Source organism: Tursiops truncatus, chromosome Y (genome assembly GCF_011762595.2).
Source record: "Tursiops truncatus isolate mTurTru1 chromosome Y, mTurTru1.mat.Y, whole genome shotgun sequence".
Classification (NCBI taxonomy): Eukaryota; Metazoa; Chordata; class Mammalia; order Artiodactyla; family Delphinidae; genus Tursiops; species Tursiops truncatus.
Window position 1 is genome coordinate 57,819 of NC_133428.1, and position 18,664 is coordinate 76,482.

At 48.5% G+C, this 18,664-nt stretch overlaps 1 protein-coding gene across 6 annotated transcripts in view; it reads right to left on the bottom strand.

Annotated features, from left to right (window-relative positions):
* Positions 1-18,664, bottom strand: part of LOC101330266 (protein Shroom2) — a 135,852-nt gene that overhangs the window by 53,100 nt on the left and 64,088 nt on the right. For 4 of the 6 annotated variants that reach the window (XM_019944704.3, XM_019944703.3, XM_019944707.3 and 1 more), the window contains exon 3: positions 6,769-6,900. The exons of the other annotated variants lie outside the window; for them this stretch is intronic. In XM_019944704.3, the coding sequence (XP_019800263.2) occupies positions 6,769-6,900 (132 nt within the window). The remainder of the gene's footprint in view (positions 1-6,768; positions 6,901-18,664) is intronic. 6 annotated transcript variants of the gene reach the window in all.

An 18,664-nucleotide genomic window follows, 5' to 3' on the forward strand; every position in this document is an offset into this window, starting at 1 on the left:
ATGATACGAAATTCCGATTTCAGTGCTCATAGCTCGAGTTTGACGGGAACTCGGTCATGGCTGTGTGCTTTCCTCCCAACGGCAGAGCTGCGCGGCTGCCGCGGACACTGGCCCACCAGCCCGAGGTGTCAATCCTGTCTGGCCCCCTGCGAGACGAGTCTGTGGACCCCTGGTTGAGTGCAGGAAATGATTCATACTACAGACTGCTAACGCAAAGAAAGCCATCAAAAGAGAACGATCTTCAACTTAAAAAGGCAAGTTCAGAGATAACATGACTTTTCCAAGCCCAGATATTAAAATCACAGGCATACCTCCTTTTGAAATGACGTGTGCCTGTGATTTAATGAAAGCTCCGATGATGATTAGCATTTTTTAGCAATAAAGTATTTTAAGACTAACGTATGTACTTGTTTTTTAGACATAGTGCTACTACTGCACACTTAAAGCTCTCAATAATGAAACTATTTCTCCAGGCGTGTTAAGTGCTTTCATTAAGTCATACGAGGGAGGCAATGACCGTTCCACGCCATGTCTGCAGAGGACAGACCAGGTACCCTTCGCAGAAACGGAGCATGTTCTTCTCCATCCTCCCACCAGTATCCCTGAGGGAATTTTTCCAGGAGATTCTAAGTCCAAGCAAACATAAACAAAGCTAAGCACTTCTTCCACGGGGCGTATGTGTTTCTTTAATCAAGAAACCACCAAACGGGCTTAATGAAATATAAGGCCCGCTTTTTACTTAAGTTTTACCACACGGAGGAGAATCTGGTTTTTCAAAAACACCCTGGACTCCAACTATTATAATCTCTTATGGCTTGAAATAGGTAACACTGTATTTAAGACCTATTTCCTTCGCAGCAGACCAGTATTTACTAACAGCCGAAAACTCATTTTGAAATAGTCACGTTAGCTCCACACACACACACACACACACACACAGACACACACAGTCATGCATACCACAAATATGCACACACGCAGATACACACACATACCCAGATACATACACACACAGAGGTACACACACACACTCACACGTGCACTGGTGTACATACCCCACAGCCACACTACTGCTGTTACCATCATCCTTCTAACAGACCAGTGAAGACACTGGCCGCTAGCCTCAGGTGACTGGACGCTCCACGTGGCCAGGAGGAACGTCTCCAAGCCAACACACCCATGGTGCTCTCCCATGTGTGCCTTGCATTAGCCCTTCTGACCCCAAAATGTGGGCTCCAGAGAAGCCAGGTTGAGCAGCGCCCCCCCACTTCCACCAGCTCACCATTCTAACATCCTCTGTCTCACAGTTACCAAGAAACCACCAGGCCTGGCACATGGGCTGTGAAGCCCCCTGGTCGCCCCTGTACCTCCACACAGCAACCTGGGGTTTGGGGAGAGAGTGCTGGTGTTTAACAGAATTTCCTGGGGGAGCTTTGGCCAAAAAACCTGCCCAGCAATAAGTAACGTGGTGGCTATGGACACGTGGGGGACGCGGACAGCCATCCCACTCGGCTGGCCCAAAGGGATTCAGCCAGAAAGCGAAGCCTCCAGGCTCCTGATTTATCAGCTGGACAACATAAATGAGGAAGCACACTTGCCTGTCGTTTCTCTTGCTGTTTTATTTTTTGTTTTCAGGCATTATACGCCTGCCTGCTCAGTGAAAAAATTTAGAGTTCCTACCAGTAACGGTGTGTCCACGGCCTTTTCTCATCAGAAAAAGAACATCATTCTCAGGTCAAGAAAGATGCTATTTAAAACACAACAAGTCAAAATCTATGGGACACAGCAAAAGCAGTCCTAAGAGGGACGTTTAGAGCAACACAAGCTTACCTCAGGAAACAAACAGCTCGAACAACCTAACCTTATACCTACAGGAACTAGAAAAAGAACAAACAAAGCCCAAAGTTAGCAGAAGAAAAGAAATCATGAAGATTGGGGCAGAAATAAATGAAATACAGACTAAAAAGCCATTAACAAAGATCAATAAAACTAAAAGCTGACTCTTCGAAAAGGTAAACAAAATTGATAAATCTTTAGCCAGGCGCGTCGAGAAAAAAAGAGGGCCCCAAATCAATAAAACCAGAAATGAAAACAGTTATAACTGATACCACAGAAACACAACCTAGAAGAAATGGACAAATTTCTAGGAAAGTACAATCTCCCAAGACCGAACCAGAAAGTAGAAAATATGAAGAAACCAATTACCAGTAATGAAACTCAATCTAAAAAAATAAATAAATAACTCCCAACAAACAAAAGTCCAGGACCAGATGGCTTCACCTGGTGAACTAATGCCTTTCCTTCTCCAACTTTCCTAAAAATTGCAAAGGAAGGAATGCTCTGAACTCATTCTACAGGGCCAGCATCACCCTGATACAAAAACCAGACAGAGATATCACAGAAAAATAAAATTACAGGTCAGTACCACTGATGCACATAGATGAAAAGTCCTCAACAAAGTAATAGCAAACTGAATCCAAAATATATATTGAAAGAATCATACACCATGATCAAGTGGAATTTATCCCAGGGATGCAAGGATGGTTCCACACCTACAAATCAACCCACGTGAGACACCACATTAACGAACTGAAGGATGAAAACCATATGATCAGCTCAAGAGATGCAGAGAAAGGTTCTGGCAAAATTCAGCACCCATTATGATAACAACTCTCAACAAAGTGGGTATAGAGGGGACGTACCTCAGCATAATAGAGGCCATCTACGACAAACCCACAGCCAACATCATACTCAACGGTGAAAAGCTGAAAGTATTTCCTCTAAGATCAGGAACAAGCCAAGGCTGCCCACTCTCACCGCTCTTATTCAACATGCTTTTGGAAGTCTTAGCCACGGCAATCAAAGTAAAAGCAATGAAAGGAATCCAAACTGGAAAGGAAGAAGTCAAACTGCTGTCGCTGCTTGCAGATGACGTGACACTGTACAGCAAGTCCCCTACCTACGAACCTTCAGGTTGAGAACTTTCAAAGACGGCAGCACGCATTCGCCTGTCCAATCACATAAGTTAGTTCACGTGTCTGGCACATTGTAACGTGCGTGCATCCTCTACGAGTGGCTGTGCTTCTGTGTACTGTACAGTACTGTGTAGAGTACAGTAGTACAGTACCTTTATTTCAAGCGAGATCTGCAAGAGGATGATTTCATTGAACTCCTTGCTGTGTAACACGAGGAGCTTACTCATGGAGACCTGACAGAACTGGAGGCCCAGAGAAAGCACAGAGGAACAAGAGGGAGAAGTAGCTGAAGAACCAAGGAGATTCACGACGCAGGAAACGGCAGGGGATTTTCTTTATCTGAGGAGGCACTGTTAGTTTTCGAGGCACAGGACCCAAACTTAGAACGGTACACAAAGGCTGCAGCAGCCGTTCAGAATGCAATCCAGTGCTACCGTGTCATCTATGACAAGAAGAAAAGTGCTACTACCGGGCTTCCCCGGTGGTGCAGTGGTTGAGAGTCCGCCTGCCGATGCAGGGGACGTGGGTTCGTGCCCCGGTCCGGGAGGATCCCACGTGCCACGGAGCGGCTGGGCCCGTGAGCCACGGCCGCTGAGCCTGCGCGTCCGGAGCCTGTGCTCCGCAACAGGAGAGGCCACGGCAGTGAGAGGCCCGCGTACCGCAAAAAAAAAAAAAAAAAAAAAAAAAAAAAAGTGCTACTACCCAGACATCACTGGATCGTTTTTTCAAGAGGGTAGATAGAATTGAATCCAGCAAGGAACCAGAACCTGTGCCAGCAACGTGAGGAGTGAGTGAAATTGCAGCTCCCCCTCCGTCTACTATTGCTGACGATCCTTCAGCTCTACATCTCCCACCTCCTCTCCCTCCTGCAGTCAGTAACTCTTCTGGTCTGTTCACTCGATGCCAGCCCCTGTGTGCCAGCTACTGTACTGGACTACTGTACTTTACAAGGTACTGTATTATAAGATTAAAAATGTTTTATTTTTTGTCTTTGTTTTTTATGCATTGTTTGTGTGAAAAGTATTATAAAACTCTTACTGTACAGTACTATATAGCCGACTGTGTTAGCTGGGTACGTAGGCTAACTTTGTTGGACTTAACGAACAAACTGGACTTACAAACGTGCTCTCAGAACAGAACTCGTTCGTATGTAGGGGACTTCCTGTACATAGATAATCCTAAAGACGCCACCAAAAACTATTAGAGCTCATCAGTGAATTTGGTCAAGTTGTAGGATACAAAATCAATACAAAAAAACGTGTTGCATACTAACAATGAACTACCTGACAGAGAAACTAAGGAAACAATCCCATTTACCACTGTATCAAAAAGAACTAAATACCTAGGAATAAATCTAACCAAGGAGCTAAAAGACCTACTCAGAAAACTGTAAGACACTGATGAAGGAAACTGAAGATGACATACACAGATGGAAATATATACCGTGTTCATGGACTGGCAGAATACTGTTAAAATGACCATACTACCCAAGGCAATCTACAGATTCAATGCAATCCCTATCAAAATACCAAGGGCATTTTTCACAGAACAAGAATAAATAATTTTAATATTTGCATGGAAACATGAAAGACCCTGAAGAGCCAAAACAATCTTGAGAAAGAAGAACAGAGCTGGAGGTATCACAATCCCTGACTTCAGACTATACCACAAAGCTACAGTCATCAAACAATATGGTACTGGCACAACAACAGACACATACAACAATGAAACAGAATAGAGAGCCCAGAAGTAAACCCACACACATATAGTCAATTAATCCATGACAAAGGAGGCAAGAATATACAGTGGAGAAAAGACAGGCTCTTCAGTAAGTGGTGCTGGGAAAACTGGACAGCTACATGTAAAAGAATGAATTAGAACACTCCCTAACACCATACACAAAAATAAACTCCAAATGGATTAAAGACCTAAATGTAAGGCCAGACACCATGAAACTCCTAGAGGAAAACACAGGCAGAACACTCTCTGATATAAACTGTAGCAATATTTTTTTGGATCTGTCTCCTAAGACAAAAGAAAGAAAAGCAAAAATACACAAATGGGACCTAATTAAAAGTAAAGGCTTTTTTTTTTTTTTTTTTTTTTTTGCGGTACGCGGGCCTCTCACTGCTGTGGCCTCTCCCGTTGCGGAGCACAGGCTCCGGACGCACAGGCTCAGCGGCCATGGCTCACGGGCCCAGCCGCTCCACAGTGTGTGGGATCTTCCCGAACCGGGGCACGAACCCGTGTCCCCTGCACCGGCAGGCGGACTCTCAACCACTGCGCCACCAGGGAAGCCCTAAAGGCTTTTTTAAAAAAATAATTAATTAATTAATTATGGCTGTGTTGGGTCTTTGTTGCTGCACGCAGGCTTTCTCTAGTTGCGGTGAGCAGGGGCTACTCTTCATTGTGGTACACAGGCTTCTTATTGGGGTGGCTTCTCTTGTTGTGGAGCACAGGCTCTAGGCACGTGGGCTTCAGCAGTTGTGGCTTGCGGGCTCTAGAGCGTAGGCTCAGCAGCTGTGGCACACAGGCTTAGTTGCTCCACTGCATGGGGGATCTTCCCGGACCAAGGCTCGAACCTGTGTCCCCTGCATTGGCAGGCGGATTCTTAACCACTGCGCCACCAGGGAAATCCCGAAAATTAAAGGCCTTTTTTTTTCAGAGGAAAGGAAACCATCGACAAAATGAAAAGACAACCTACTGAATGGGAGAAGATATTTGCAAATGATATGACCAATGAGGGGTTAATATGCAAAATATATAAACAGCCCATCCAACTCAATATCTAAAAAAACAAACCTGATTTAAAAATGTGCAGAAGACCTGAACAGACATTTTTCCAAAGGAGACATATAGATGGCACATGGAAAGTGCTCAACATCACTAATCAGAGAAATGCAAATCAGAACCACAATGAGGTATCACCTCACAGCTGCCAGAATGGCCGTCATCAAAAAGACAACAAATAACAACTGCTGGTGAGGACGTAGAGAAAAAGGAACACTTGTTCACTATTGGTGGGAATGTAAACTGGTGCAGCCACTGTGGAAAACGGTATGGAGGTTCCTCAAAAAACTAAAAATAGGACTACTCTATGATCTAGCAATTCCACTCCCGGGTATATACCCAAAGAAAATGAGAACACTGATTTGAAAAGATACATGCACCCCAATGTTCATATCAGCATTATTTACAAGGTGAAGATTGGTATATCTTACACACACACACACACACACACACACACACACACACAATGGAATACTGCTCAGCCATAAAAAAGAATGAAATTTTGCCATTTGCATCAACATGGATGGGCCTAGAGGGGTATTACGCTTAATGAACTAAGTCAGACAGAGAAAGACAAATACTGTATGATATCAGTTATATGTAGAACGTAAAAAAATAAACAAACGAATATAACAGAACAGAAGCAGACTCACAGACGTAGAGAACAAATCAGTGGTTCCCAGTGGGGAGAGGGAAGGGCGACGGGGCAAGATAGGGGTAGGGGAGGAAGGGGTATAAGCTATAAAATAAATAAGCTACAAGGAGATATTGTACAGCACAGAGAACGGAGCCAATGCTTTATGATACCTTTAAATGGAGTATAAGCTATAGAAATTTTGCATCACTATGTTGTACACCGGAAATGAATAATATCGTACATTAACTGTACCTCAACAAAAACTAAAATAAAGTGAGAAATGCACAATTACGACAAGGCAGGGAAGTCATGAGTGTGGCAGAAAGTGAAACCAGCTTCCCATCCCGGCGGGAAAGGCGTGCCTACCTGGCGTGGTGCTGGCCTGGCCACAAGGGGCAGGAGCTGGTAGAGGGGAATGGAGATGCCGATGTCTCGGGGTGGCTGTCGGAGAACTTGGTGACGTGCCAGGAGTGTGGCCTCCAGCTCAGCTCAGTCCTCCTGAAAAAGGATGCAGATGGCTCAGGGACTTCACAGCAAGGACAACTTCAGGCGAAGAAAGGAGTGGGAGCAGAAACGATTCCTGGGTGATTTACTGCATCGCTGTCAGGTGCTTCCCACTGCATCTGGGCACCAACGCTCTTTGTACAGGTTCGTTACCGGAGAACATCCCCGGGCGAGAATCACAGGCCCCAGAATGTGAACCAGCCCTTAGGCTTCCAAATTCATTCTAAGTAAGTACATGAATCTTGCCCATGACCCCCGCTGCCCCACCCCCAAGACACAGCAGCATCTTCTGTCTGTCCGGTGCCAGTGCAACTTTGCACAGGCCCTTAGCCTGTTTGAGGAGAAGGCACTGGGCTGCAGAAAAGCTTGAGCTGGGTCCCGTGGAGTTTTGACTGCATTTATTTATTCACTCACTTCACTAAGTGAACACAGCTATCCTGCAGTTAACGGGGACTGGTGGACATGTATTCCTCTGAGCCTCCCAGAGCGTCCGAAGTCATCTAAGGGTTCCTGTCATGGGAATCACCACGCCCTAAGACCAACAGGCTCCAGTCCATTCCTGCCAGGGCTTCTGAACGGGGCAGGAGCCTTCCCTGCCCGCCTCCACCGCCCCCACCATCCGTGGGTGGCTAATTAGGTTTTTGACCACACCTGCCCAGGTGTGAAACAGCATGTCCAGTTGGACATCCCTGCAGCCGACGTAGGAACATCACAGGGCCTCCCGGGTAAAGCTGCTGCAGGAGCACATGGCCCATGCTCGCCCCTCCTCCTCCCGCAATTTTTTTTTTTTTTTTTTTTGCGGTACGTGGGCCTCTCACTGTTGTGGCCTCTCCCGTTGTGGAGCACAGGCTCCGGACGCGCAGGCTCAGCGGCCATGGCTCACGGGCCCAGCCGCTCCGCGGCATGTGGGATCTTCCCGGACTGGGGCATGAACCCGTGTCCCCTGCATCGGCAGGCGGACTCTCAACCACTGCGCCACCAGGGAAGCCCCCTCCTGCAATTTAAGACGGATCTAGCCTCACCAGGGACACTTTGTACAGCCCAATCGAGATGGGAGAAAGGGTTCAACTGAGCCTCTAAGTACCTGATGGGGATCAAACATTCTTCCAACAGGCAAAAACGTTAAAGAATATTATGCAACAACGAATATTAAAGAAAACCCAGAAAGCATTTATAACATAAACCTTCTGATGACTCAGAAACGAGGAAAAATACACGGGTGGCAAAATGTGGAATGTGTTGACTTTTTGATAGTTTCCCACGAGCTAAAGCATGAAAGAGACGAATTCATCACACCACAGAAGTAAAGGGATTGTAAAACCAAAACTGTACCTCATAAAGTTTCTCAAAATCCTCGTAAGGAAGGTTCTGGCCACGTGAATTTCATTTTCAGATGGCTTTTCCTGTGCTATAATATCCGTAAGGTCTGTCATCTTCCTTTACGGGTAATTAATGAAGGAAACAAACTAGACAAACTGCAGGCAAAGGAAAAAGAGGCTTGGAAAAGAAAACGCCTTACACTTTGTGGTAACATATTTCAACTCTGTAATTGGGATGAGGGGGGAACCAGCTGGTTTACTGGGGCAGAAGTCGAGCTCTTTGAGAAGACTAAATGTTTCTCCTCTTATTTTAAAGGATAATACAGGCAGACCTTGGAGATGTTTCGAGTTGGGTTCCAGACCACCACAATAAAGTGAACATTGTAATAAAGCTAGTCACGTGAACTTTTTGGTTTCCCAGTGCATATAAAAGCTATGTTTACACTATACTATAGTCCACCAAGTGTGCAACAGCATCATGCCTACAAAAACACAACGTACATACCTTAATTTTAAAAGACTTTATTGCTGAGAAACACTATTATCTATCCTAGTAATAATATTAGTAACATCAAAGATCACTGATCACCGTAACAAATATGATAGTGGAAAAGTCTGAAATACTGTGAGGATTACCAAACTGTGAGACACAAAGTGAGCCAGTGCTGTTGCAAAAATGCTGCCAACAGACTTGCTTGCCACAGGGTTGCTACAACCTTCCATTTGTAAAACAAACAAACAGAAAACACGCAGTATCTGTGAAGCACAACACAGCAAGGTATGTCTGTACACAGATACATGCCTCTACTTCGAGGAGACATAGTCAACAGTTACGGTACTAACTGGAGCTTTAAAGAAAAAAAAGGAAAACACAGTGAAAAGGGTGATACCTAGAAGCTGTAAGTGAGGAATCATGGCTCCTGGGGAGACTGAAATTTCCCTACGTATGTGGCTCTCGTCAGGTCCTCAGACTTTCCTAGAGCACAGTAAACGTATCTGGGAATCGAGGAAGGTTCAGGCAGTTTCTGTCAGCCCCTCTGATGTTTAAAACTGGATTCTGCTGATGAAAGGAGGACATGTGGCTGATGAAAGGAGGACATGTGGCTGAGCGCTGGTCTCTCCATCACAAGCCCGTGACCACGCTGGGCAGGAAAGCTCCGGGGACCGAACGCTCTGGCGCCACCTAGCGTTCCCAGATGGAACAGAAATGGCAGGGGCCGATTTAAGGCGCTCGTTTCAACAGACGATGGTGTTTCTTCCCACACAAGATACGCACTCCAGGTGGCTTTAAACCACCCGGGTCCCTGGAAGTCTGGGGCCGTGAGGGGTGCACAGGCCACAGGCTGTGCCAAAACAGGTGGGCAAGGTGCCCCGATGTGAGGGCCTCGGAGAACTCGGACCACGTGGTACCTGGTTAGGGGTTAACCGCCCTGCCCCCTCAGGGGGCCACGCGTGTCGGAAGGAAAGGCACACACAGCAGGTATGCAGCGAACCACACCCGAACCTTCCTGTCCTGGCGGGCGGGACGTCTGCTATGTCTGCTACAGCTGGACCAGCCCCCCCGCAACAGACATCAAACAGGAACAGAAGGGAGAGCTGTGAAAGGAACGCCCCCTCCGCAGGCCACGCAGTCAGACACAAGCCAGCTCGGCTGGAGAGACCAGCAAGGACGCCCCTTCCGGGAGGAAGAAGGACGGCACGGCTCAGCCCAGAGACATCCAAGGCCATGCTTCTGTGCAAGGCAGTGTGGTCAGCGATGCCAGGGAGGAAACAGCCGTGACCCGGCCGGGGTGCGGGTGCTGACCCCTCCTGCGCGTGCAGCTGCACAATCCTGCCAGCTCCGGAAACGCAACAGGGCTGCGTCCAAGTCACGCCCACGGGAGACTAACAGCCACTACCATGGTCACCCCAGTGTACAGGGAAGAAAGCCTTTTCATTCACATGGCCACTGCTGCTCGGAAAGCTTAAAGAATGGGCATATTGTAGAAAACATGGAACATTTAAAAACTGAAATGCGATTAAGACAATAAAGGAGGATAACCCGTCATCTGAAGATGAACGGTGGGTAACGTCTCTGCATTTCTTTCCCCGTTTCAGACGGCTGAGAGCATCGTGCAGACTTGGCGGGGCCCTTTCTCTCTGCAGCCCGCCTGGTTTGGTGAGCATTGACTCTCCAGGCCACCGTCACTTTTCCAAAATGTCATTTTTAATATGGCATAATATTCCTTCCACATGAATACTGAAAAGCAATGCTGCTGACTATTAACACCGGGTTTTCTGGCTTCCAAATCAAATTATTCGCCCTAATGAGGCTTCTCTGAAACCTTTCCCAAAAGGTGCACACCAAAATTAATCTAAATTTACTTCAATTTCTAAAAATAATTTTTTATGCTAGGTAGTCTTTTTTTTTTTTTGAAGGGAAGGGGTTTAGATCTCAAATATAAAAAATGCTAGGATACCAATGAAAGTTAAGAATGGATCTAGATACAGAAAATTCATTTTTAAAAAGAAATTATTAAAATAAGGGCTTCAATGAAATGTTTCTCATTCAGAGAAAGAGCAGAAGTCCCTCAAAAAAAAAAAAAAAATCACGTGAACGCCGGATTATTTTCCTAACGTTTCCAAGTGCAGCCAACAGGCGCTGCCTCAGAAAATAAACGCAGTCCGCATGTGGTCCCCACGAGCGCGGGGGGCCGGGGGGGGGGGTGCTGACAGTACCAGGCCTGCAGGCTGAGAAGCCAACGGGAAGGGCCTGGCGGGACACTGTGAGGGGGCACCACAGGGTGTGTTGGCTGCAGGCGACATCCTCGGGGAAAATGAAACCAACAGTGATGCTTGGGGCATCTTAGAAGCGAGCGCCAAGGGGGGCGGCAGTGGGGAGGGACTTCCAGATAAAGGGAAGGCTGGAAGTTCCTCAAATGCTTCCCAGTGAGTCCTGCGGGTGATGGGGGTGAGTTCCGGGCAAGGAGCCCCCAGAAGCTTAGGGAGGGAGGGTGTGCAGAGGCCCCGAGGGACAGGCCTACAGAGGGTACAGGCCCTCGATATACTGGGCTGGAGGAGGGCGAGAACTGCAAACAGCCTTTTTATTCTTTAAAAGTGAAACACACACATAAAAAGCACCACCCTACAGACACAAAATGAAGCCTGCCCTGAGCTGCTGCTTCCTTCCTGCGCCGGTCAAGCCTCTAGAGGACACATGCTGACCGGCCTCTCCCTCTCCCGAGCTGCCTCTACCTTCTACCAGTCTCCCTGCAACTCAGCTCTGGCAGCTCCTGCCCTCACCCCACCGCCCTCAGCTGCTCCCAACTGCCACGGAGCGAAGCCCGGGCCAGGCGGCACTGGCATCGCTGGGACGGCTGTGTTTGCACAAGCCCTCAAGGTCATTCCGAGGGGAGCTCAGGTCTGAGACTCGCCGCTCTAGCCCCGAGATACCCTTCCTCCCTTCCCCCATCCGCTCTGCCAGCCTCTTTAGGAGGTCCCGGCATCACTGACTTAGGTCCACGTCTGTGTCTCAAAGCTGGCTCAGCCTTCAAAGGACAGCCTGACTGCTGAGCTCTGCTCCAGCCCTCCCTCCTTCTGCCAGAGCCACCACTTGTTAGAGCTTTTCCTGTCCATGCCCATCCGCCCCCTCAGCTGCCAGCGCCCCGAGGGCAGGACCTATGGGTACAACTTCAGCCGCCTGGCTGGAGCGCTTCCAACGTACATTACGTGAATGAATAAAAACAGAGGTCAGACCACTCTGTGAATGGCGGAGTTGTTTTCCCGGGCACTGATCTGACAACACGATGCTGTGGGTGGTGACATCACACTTGATAAACCGGGATAAGAGTCCAGGCGCTCCTGCCTTTATACACGAGGCGAAAGAGGTAAAGAGGAAAATTCCCAAATGACCTAAATAGCTGAAACTGATACAAGACATCAAAGCTGCATTTTAAACCAATGCCAGGGCCGTGTAGCAGCATTCACACGGGATAAAAGCATCAGGGTTCCGCCCCACGAGGCCGGGGCACCCCTTATCTGTCTCCCAGCAAGGGCAAGTGCACGCCTGTCTCGGCCTCTGGCGTTCCCCAGGTGCATGAGCAGGAAAGACCGCGTAGAAATGTCACACAATGAACGCAGGCAGAACTGGAGCAGACCCAAATGGCCTGGCTATTTTTCCATTAACTTTTGCAAAGGGGGGTGAAGGGGACTGTCTCACCCAGCACTACCCGTACTAAAAACGCTTTGTCCAAACCACCCGAGGTCACAGTGCATGTCCCCAGTTTTCAGAAAGGCACCGATGCAGCTTCTTGGCTACTTTTAAACAGAATGGATTTTTCGGTAAAGACACCCCAGACACTCAAATGTGTAACCATTAACATAACTAAGTACGAGCAGCCCTAAGGATTAGCAACAGAGCAACAGAGTCTCATACGTCAGGGTATAGAAACAAAAGTACGTGAAACGTTCTCTGCCTGCCTTCATATATTAGAAACCACCAGCGCTTCCAAACTAAATTATATCAACATCACTCGCATGCCTTCTAACGAAAAACAAAATCCTAACTGTTTACCACTCTCTACGTGGCTTAGAATCTGAAACATCTCACCTGGAGATTCAGCTGATTAAGCTGGTTACGCCACACGCTGAATCTGCATCTGAGTAGAAGCAACCTTTTCCCAAATAAAGCAGTCCTGCTCTGTGTGGCTTTTTCCCCCGATTTTATTTCATAAAAACAAGAATGGCAAACAGCCCAAACGAGTCGGCGTCTGTCCAGGATAAACCTCTGGGTCTACTCTGTTTTAAGAAGAAAATAAGCACAGGAACAAACAGGAACAAATCCCGCAAATGCTCAAAACAGACACTTTTCCCCTGAAATTTGAACGAGCAATCTCAGACCACCCTCCAAAGGCAACACCCACCAGCATCCCCAGTAAGACTGACACCCTCTGTGGGAACACACAGTTTCTGCCCCAGGAAGAGCTCTTGGGGGTGGGGGAGAGGGGGGAGAAAGGAGAGGAAGGGGGAGGAGGGAAAAGCAGGAGGGATACAACCTGCTGACGTCCCATCCATCCCTCTCCTCTTGCTGCTTCAGGAACACCTGCACTCATCAATGTTGGGGCCACGCACAGAGCCACCTGCCCTAGGACAGCTCCAAGGAGCCAGCAGCAGAGGGGAGCCCAGCACGACACTGGCTTGGTGTAGAACTCACTGCAACTCAGTGACGTCCAGAAACCCATGCACGGGGCAAGAAACTTGCTCCTAGCAGGCGTGGGTGCCGTCACTTGACCAGACACCTCCTTTCTTCAGATGTGTCGCCACGCCACCCCATGTGGCCGTCCCTTACGGCCTCCTGCAGCGAACCTCCATCCTTGGGTGTTAATCTCCTCCCGAAGGCAAGCTTGGCGGACGTAAGCAGAGTCACGGAAGGGTTTAAGGCCTCCGGCAAAGAGGCAGGAAACATACGTCAACCCTATGCATAACGTGGCCCTGGCATAAAAACTGCTCGCAGCAGCGGACGGCTCAAGAGGGCCACGAACGACCGAAGTTCACTGTAGACAAGACTAAGATTACCACATACATTTGGAAGGAAGACGGAGAGAGTCATTACAAGCTATACAATAGAATTCACGGCCTGACAGTTAAGAGACGTGTTCCCTACGGTGTTTGAAATTCCATGTACGTTTTAGGAGCTGAACGTATGGTACCAACTTCCCTGTGAACGGAGGACAGTGGATGGTATCCCGGTGCTGTGCACACAGAGCTTTCAGTGAGCATTTTACGGCATCGGACGGCAACAGCCTTAACCCAGCACCGGGCGAGAAGCGTCCCCTACTTCAGCACGTCTCCCACAGCAAGGGGCTTACCGACGCCTGCGTTAATCAGGAAAAGGCCTCGAGTGACCCAGTTTCGGGTCTTAACCTTTTCCAAGCACATTTGCTTAAGCCAGTGGTATGAGCACTGCGGCCACCCAGCAAACTAGCCCGTGGCCCTCAGGGAAATACCAGCGCCGAGATCCATCCCACACCTGCCCATCAGGATCTCCAGGGAGGGGCCGACACGGGGGAAGAAAGTGCAGGCGACAAGTACACAGAGAAACAGACACAGAAGAAGAGGTTACCACATCCTCCCACACTTTCCTGCAAGCAGCACTTCCTTGGCCGAACAAAGGGGGAAGGACAGAGTGCCCGGGAGGCACGGCCAGGCTGCCCCTGCTGGTGCCCCGGTTCCACTGACTCCCGGGCAGACGCCAGGATACCACCTGGACATCTCAAAGGAGAACATGTGTGCACCCGGTGGGGCTTCCTGTTACCCTGCTTTGTTTCCAGCCGACACAGCTCTGGGAGGGAAGCGCTGGCTCTCAGCTGTCTGGGAAAGAAACGTGGATGGGGAGAGACAGTGATCTGGGTCCTTGTCTCCCAAGGCATCGCGCTCGGCCAGTCCTGGCTTCTAAACGATGAAAAGATACGCGGTGCCCATGCCCCGTGAAACCGGACGCCACCACCTCGTGAAGTCAGCCCGCCACCACCCTCGCCTGGCCGCCGGGTACCCTGCTCGCCGCACAGGCTGAAGCAAGACACGCACACCCAGCAGCTGTCACCAGCGGGAGGGCGTCAGGATGTGATCCACGATGCCCACTTTGTTCATAAAACCACGGGTATGTGTTTTACACCGAGGCGCGTACATGCCTCTTCCCAGAACCTCCGAGAAAAACCAAGCCTGCACTGGCCACTCTCACCCTCAGGACCCTAAGCTGTTTTCAATCTTCATCAGAAAAGCCACGCTTTCTTAAGGTGCCTGGGCTGGGCAGGTAGTTGAGGGTTCAGGCAGCTCATTTATCATTTGGTGATCCGCAGGTGGGGCAACATTTGATATTGATGTGCTGGTGGCTCAGTCTATGAATTAACTACAGAGTGCCTTCATACACTAAACACTTTTTTTTTTTTTTTTTAAAGAGTACGTGATCTAGGGCTTCCCTGGTGGCGCAGTGGTTAAGAATCCGCCTGCCAATGCAGGGGACACGGTTTTGAGTCCTGGTCCGGGAAGACCCCACATGCCGTGGAGCAACTAAGCCCGTGCGCCACAGCTACTGAGCCTGCACTCTAGAGCCCACGAGCCACAACTACTGAGCCCACACGCCACAACTACTGAAGCCCACGCGCCTAGAGCCCGTGCTCCGCAACATGAGAAGCCACCACAATGAGAAGCCCGCGCACCGCAAGGAAGAGTAGCCCCAGCTCGCCGCAACTAGAGAAAACCCACGCGCAGCAACGAAGACCCAACGCAGCCAAAAGTAAATAAATTTATATATATATATATATATATATATATATATAAAAAGAGTACATGATCCATTTTGGAGCTCTACATATAACACTAGTTAGAAAATGCTAACTAATCTCTGAGATACAAGTCAGATTAGTGGTTGCCTAGGGATAACGAAACACGAGAATGGTGAGATTTAGATAGAGAAGAAAACGTCACCGATTTAAGAGAAATCATGTTAAAAGCACTCACTGGTGCCTTTGTAATAAGGTAAATGGTAAGTTAGTATGGAGTTTTTTTCTTTTTTTTTTTTTCTGCAGTACGCGGGCCTCTCACCGCTGTGGCCTCTCCCGTCATGGAGCACAGGCTCCGGACGCGCAGGCTCAGCGGCCATGGCTCAAGGGCCCAGCCGCTCCGCGGCATGTGGGATCTTCCCGGACCGGGGCACGAACCCGCATCCCCTGCATCGGCAGGCGGACTCTCAACCACTGCGCCACCAGGGAAGCCCCATATGGAGTTTTAAAACTCCTTATTATGTGCATCTTCAGTACTTACAACCGTAATTCACCATGTGCCAGATGACATTAACAGATCCTAGTATTAACTAATAAACCATTTTGTAGAATTTTATTCACATTTCTAGGCAAAACCACCGTTTCAGACTTTTCTAATAGGCAAAAGTAATACCCACACACAGTATTAAAATTTAATCCAAAATTACCTTTAAAAAATTTAAAAACACCTAAGTTTGTTTTTAAAAGTGTGTTTGAAAAGAAAAAAACATTTGGACAAACTGCTTGGTTTGGTTTTATATTGGGTTATATGTGTTAGTTAGACTATTAAGCTCTATCTAAACTAAATAGTCATCCTGCACACCCCTCACTTAAAGGGAAACCGAGTATGCGGATTACAAAGTGGGATTCTACACCAGGGCCCCCATCAACCCTTCACAGCCAAAGTTTGACCGGTCTCCCCACAAGTCTGTTGGATACGCAGTCAGCTCCACGGCCAGCGGGCCGGGCCCCCAGGCCTTCTCTCTCCTTCTACCCCCAGTTCTCATGGTGTGTACTCCGAACAGAATTCACATCATCCGGTTTTTAGATCCTTAACTATGTTCCTCGAATTCAAAAAAAAAAAAAAAAAAAAAGCTTCTGAACACATGGAATGATGCCCAACCTCGGTCATAATGACAGACATGCCCATTTAAACGGTAAAAGCATCGGTCACCTATCACATCCACAAAGCCAACAAAAACAGACTTCACGATGCACGGTACTTTCTGCCTCCAAACCTCCCACGCTAGGAACGGATCAGGACGGCCTACACGCACATGTATGGGGTCTCGGGTACAAAAGCATCACACCGCAGCACTGTCTGCTGTACACCGGAAGCACCGTAAATGTCCGCACACAGAGGACCTGCTAGACACACAGCAGAGGATCCAGACCGTGGAGCCGCACGGGGTCAGGAGAAATCTCGACTCAGAGCACTCACCCTGGACCAACCCCCATTTTCACGTGTAACACATAAGGAGGTACCTGTGTCTAAAAGGAAACCTAAGAGATTAGTACTGACACGGCCACTCTCCGGAGCGGCAAAATGGGAAGATGAGAGGGCTTGGGAGAAAGGCTGATGTATCCCACCCAGTTCCCGTTCCAAAGTGACTGTTGTCCCACGCCCATGGGTTACTCTGAGTACTCATAAATGCGGAATAAAAAGTCACTCTTGGAGTAACTGTAGCCGGCATTCCAACACCCACCCCTTAGGGTGATCCTGCCTGTCTTGATCACAGAGCAATAAACAGAGCCTCCTGGGGGCACCGCCCAGAACAGAGCACAGCTGACCGCTTCCTGGGGACCAAACCTCCTGCGGAGTCCTGTGAACACATCACACGGAACCCCAAAGGCCTCTCCTCTTTAAAAGTGCAACGAGGGCTTCCCTGGTGGCGCAGTGGTCGGGAGTCCGCCTGCCGATGCAGGGAACACGGGTTCGTGCCCCGGTCCGGGAAGATCCCACATGCCGCGGAGCGGCTGGGCCCGTGAGCCATGGCCGCTGAGCCTGCGCGTCCAGAGCCTGTGCTCCGCAACGGGAGAGGCCACAACAGTGATAGGCCCGCGTACCACAAAAAAAAAAAAAAAAAAGTGCAACACGCTCGCCATTTTTTTTTTCAAGCTCGCCATTTTTATCATCAGAGAAGTAATACACTTAGACTGTGCACTTAATGGATAAAATGGTAAGTTTTGTTATGTGTATTTTACCAAAATTAAAACTTTTTTTCATGGGGCCGATACAGTTCTATAACTGCTTGTATGTGTTCCACTCAACTGGACTTTGAGGGGCATCTTTCCATGTCACGAAATACTGACACCATTTTTTTCCATAAATTTATTTTATTTATTTATTTTTGGCTGTGTTGGGTCTTCGTCGCTGCACACGGGCTTTCTCAGTCCCCTCTGCGGTGTGCGGGCTTCTCATTGCAGTGGCCTCTCCCGTTGCAAAGCACGGGCTCTAGGCGTGCAGGCTTCAGTAATCGTGGCTTGCGGGCTCTAGCATGCAGGCTCAGTAGCTGTGGTGCATGGGCTGAGTTGCTCCGCGCGGCATGTGGGATTCTTCCCGGACCAGGGCTCGAACCCGTGTCCCTTGCATTGGCAGGCAGATTCTTAACCACTGTGCCACCAGGGAAGCCCACTGACACCATTTTTTAATTTTGTAGTAGCACTTGTATTCTTTTTAAAAACTTTTATTGATGTATAGATTTATAACGTGTTCATTTCTGCTGTACAGCAGAGACTCAGTTATACACACACACATATATTTTTTTCATATTCTATTCCATTACGGTCTGTCACAGGTTGCTGACTAGAGTTCCCTGTGCTCTACAGTAGGACCTTGTTGTTTACCCATTCTACATGTAATAGTTTGCATCTGCTAATCCCAACCTCCCAATGCATCCCTCCTCCGCCCCCCACCCGCCTTTGGCAACCCCCAGTCTGTGCTCTGTGTCTGGGAGTCTGTTTCTGTTTCGTAGATAAGTTCATCTGGCTCACACCATTTATAATGGCAGCACTCTGCAGTACGGATGGTCCCTAATTCACTTCAGTCATTTCCTTTTGCTGAATATCTAGGATCCAAGAAATGAAATTCTGAGTCCAAAATAGGCCTTTTGACACATGTTGCCAAACCGCTTACCAGAA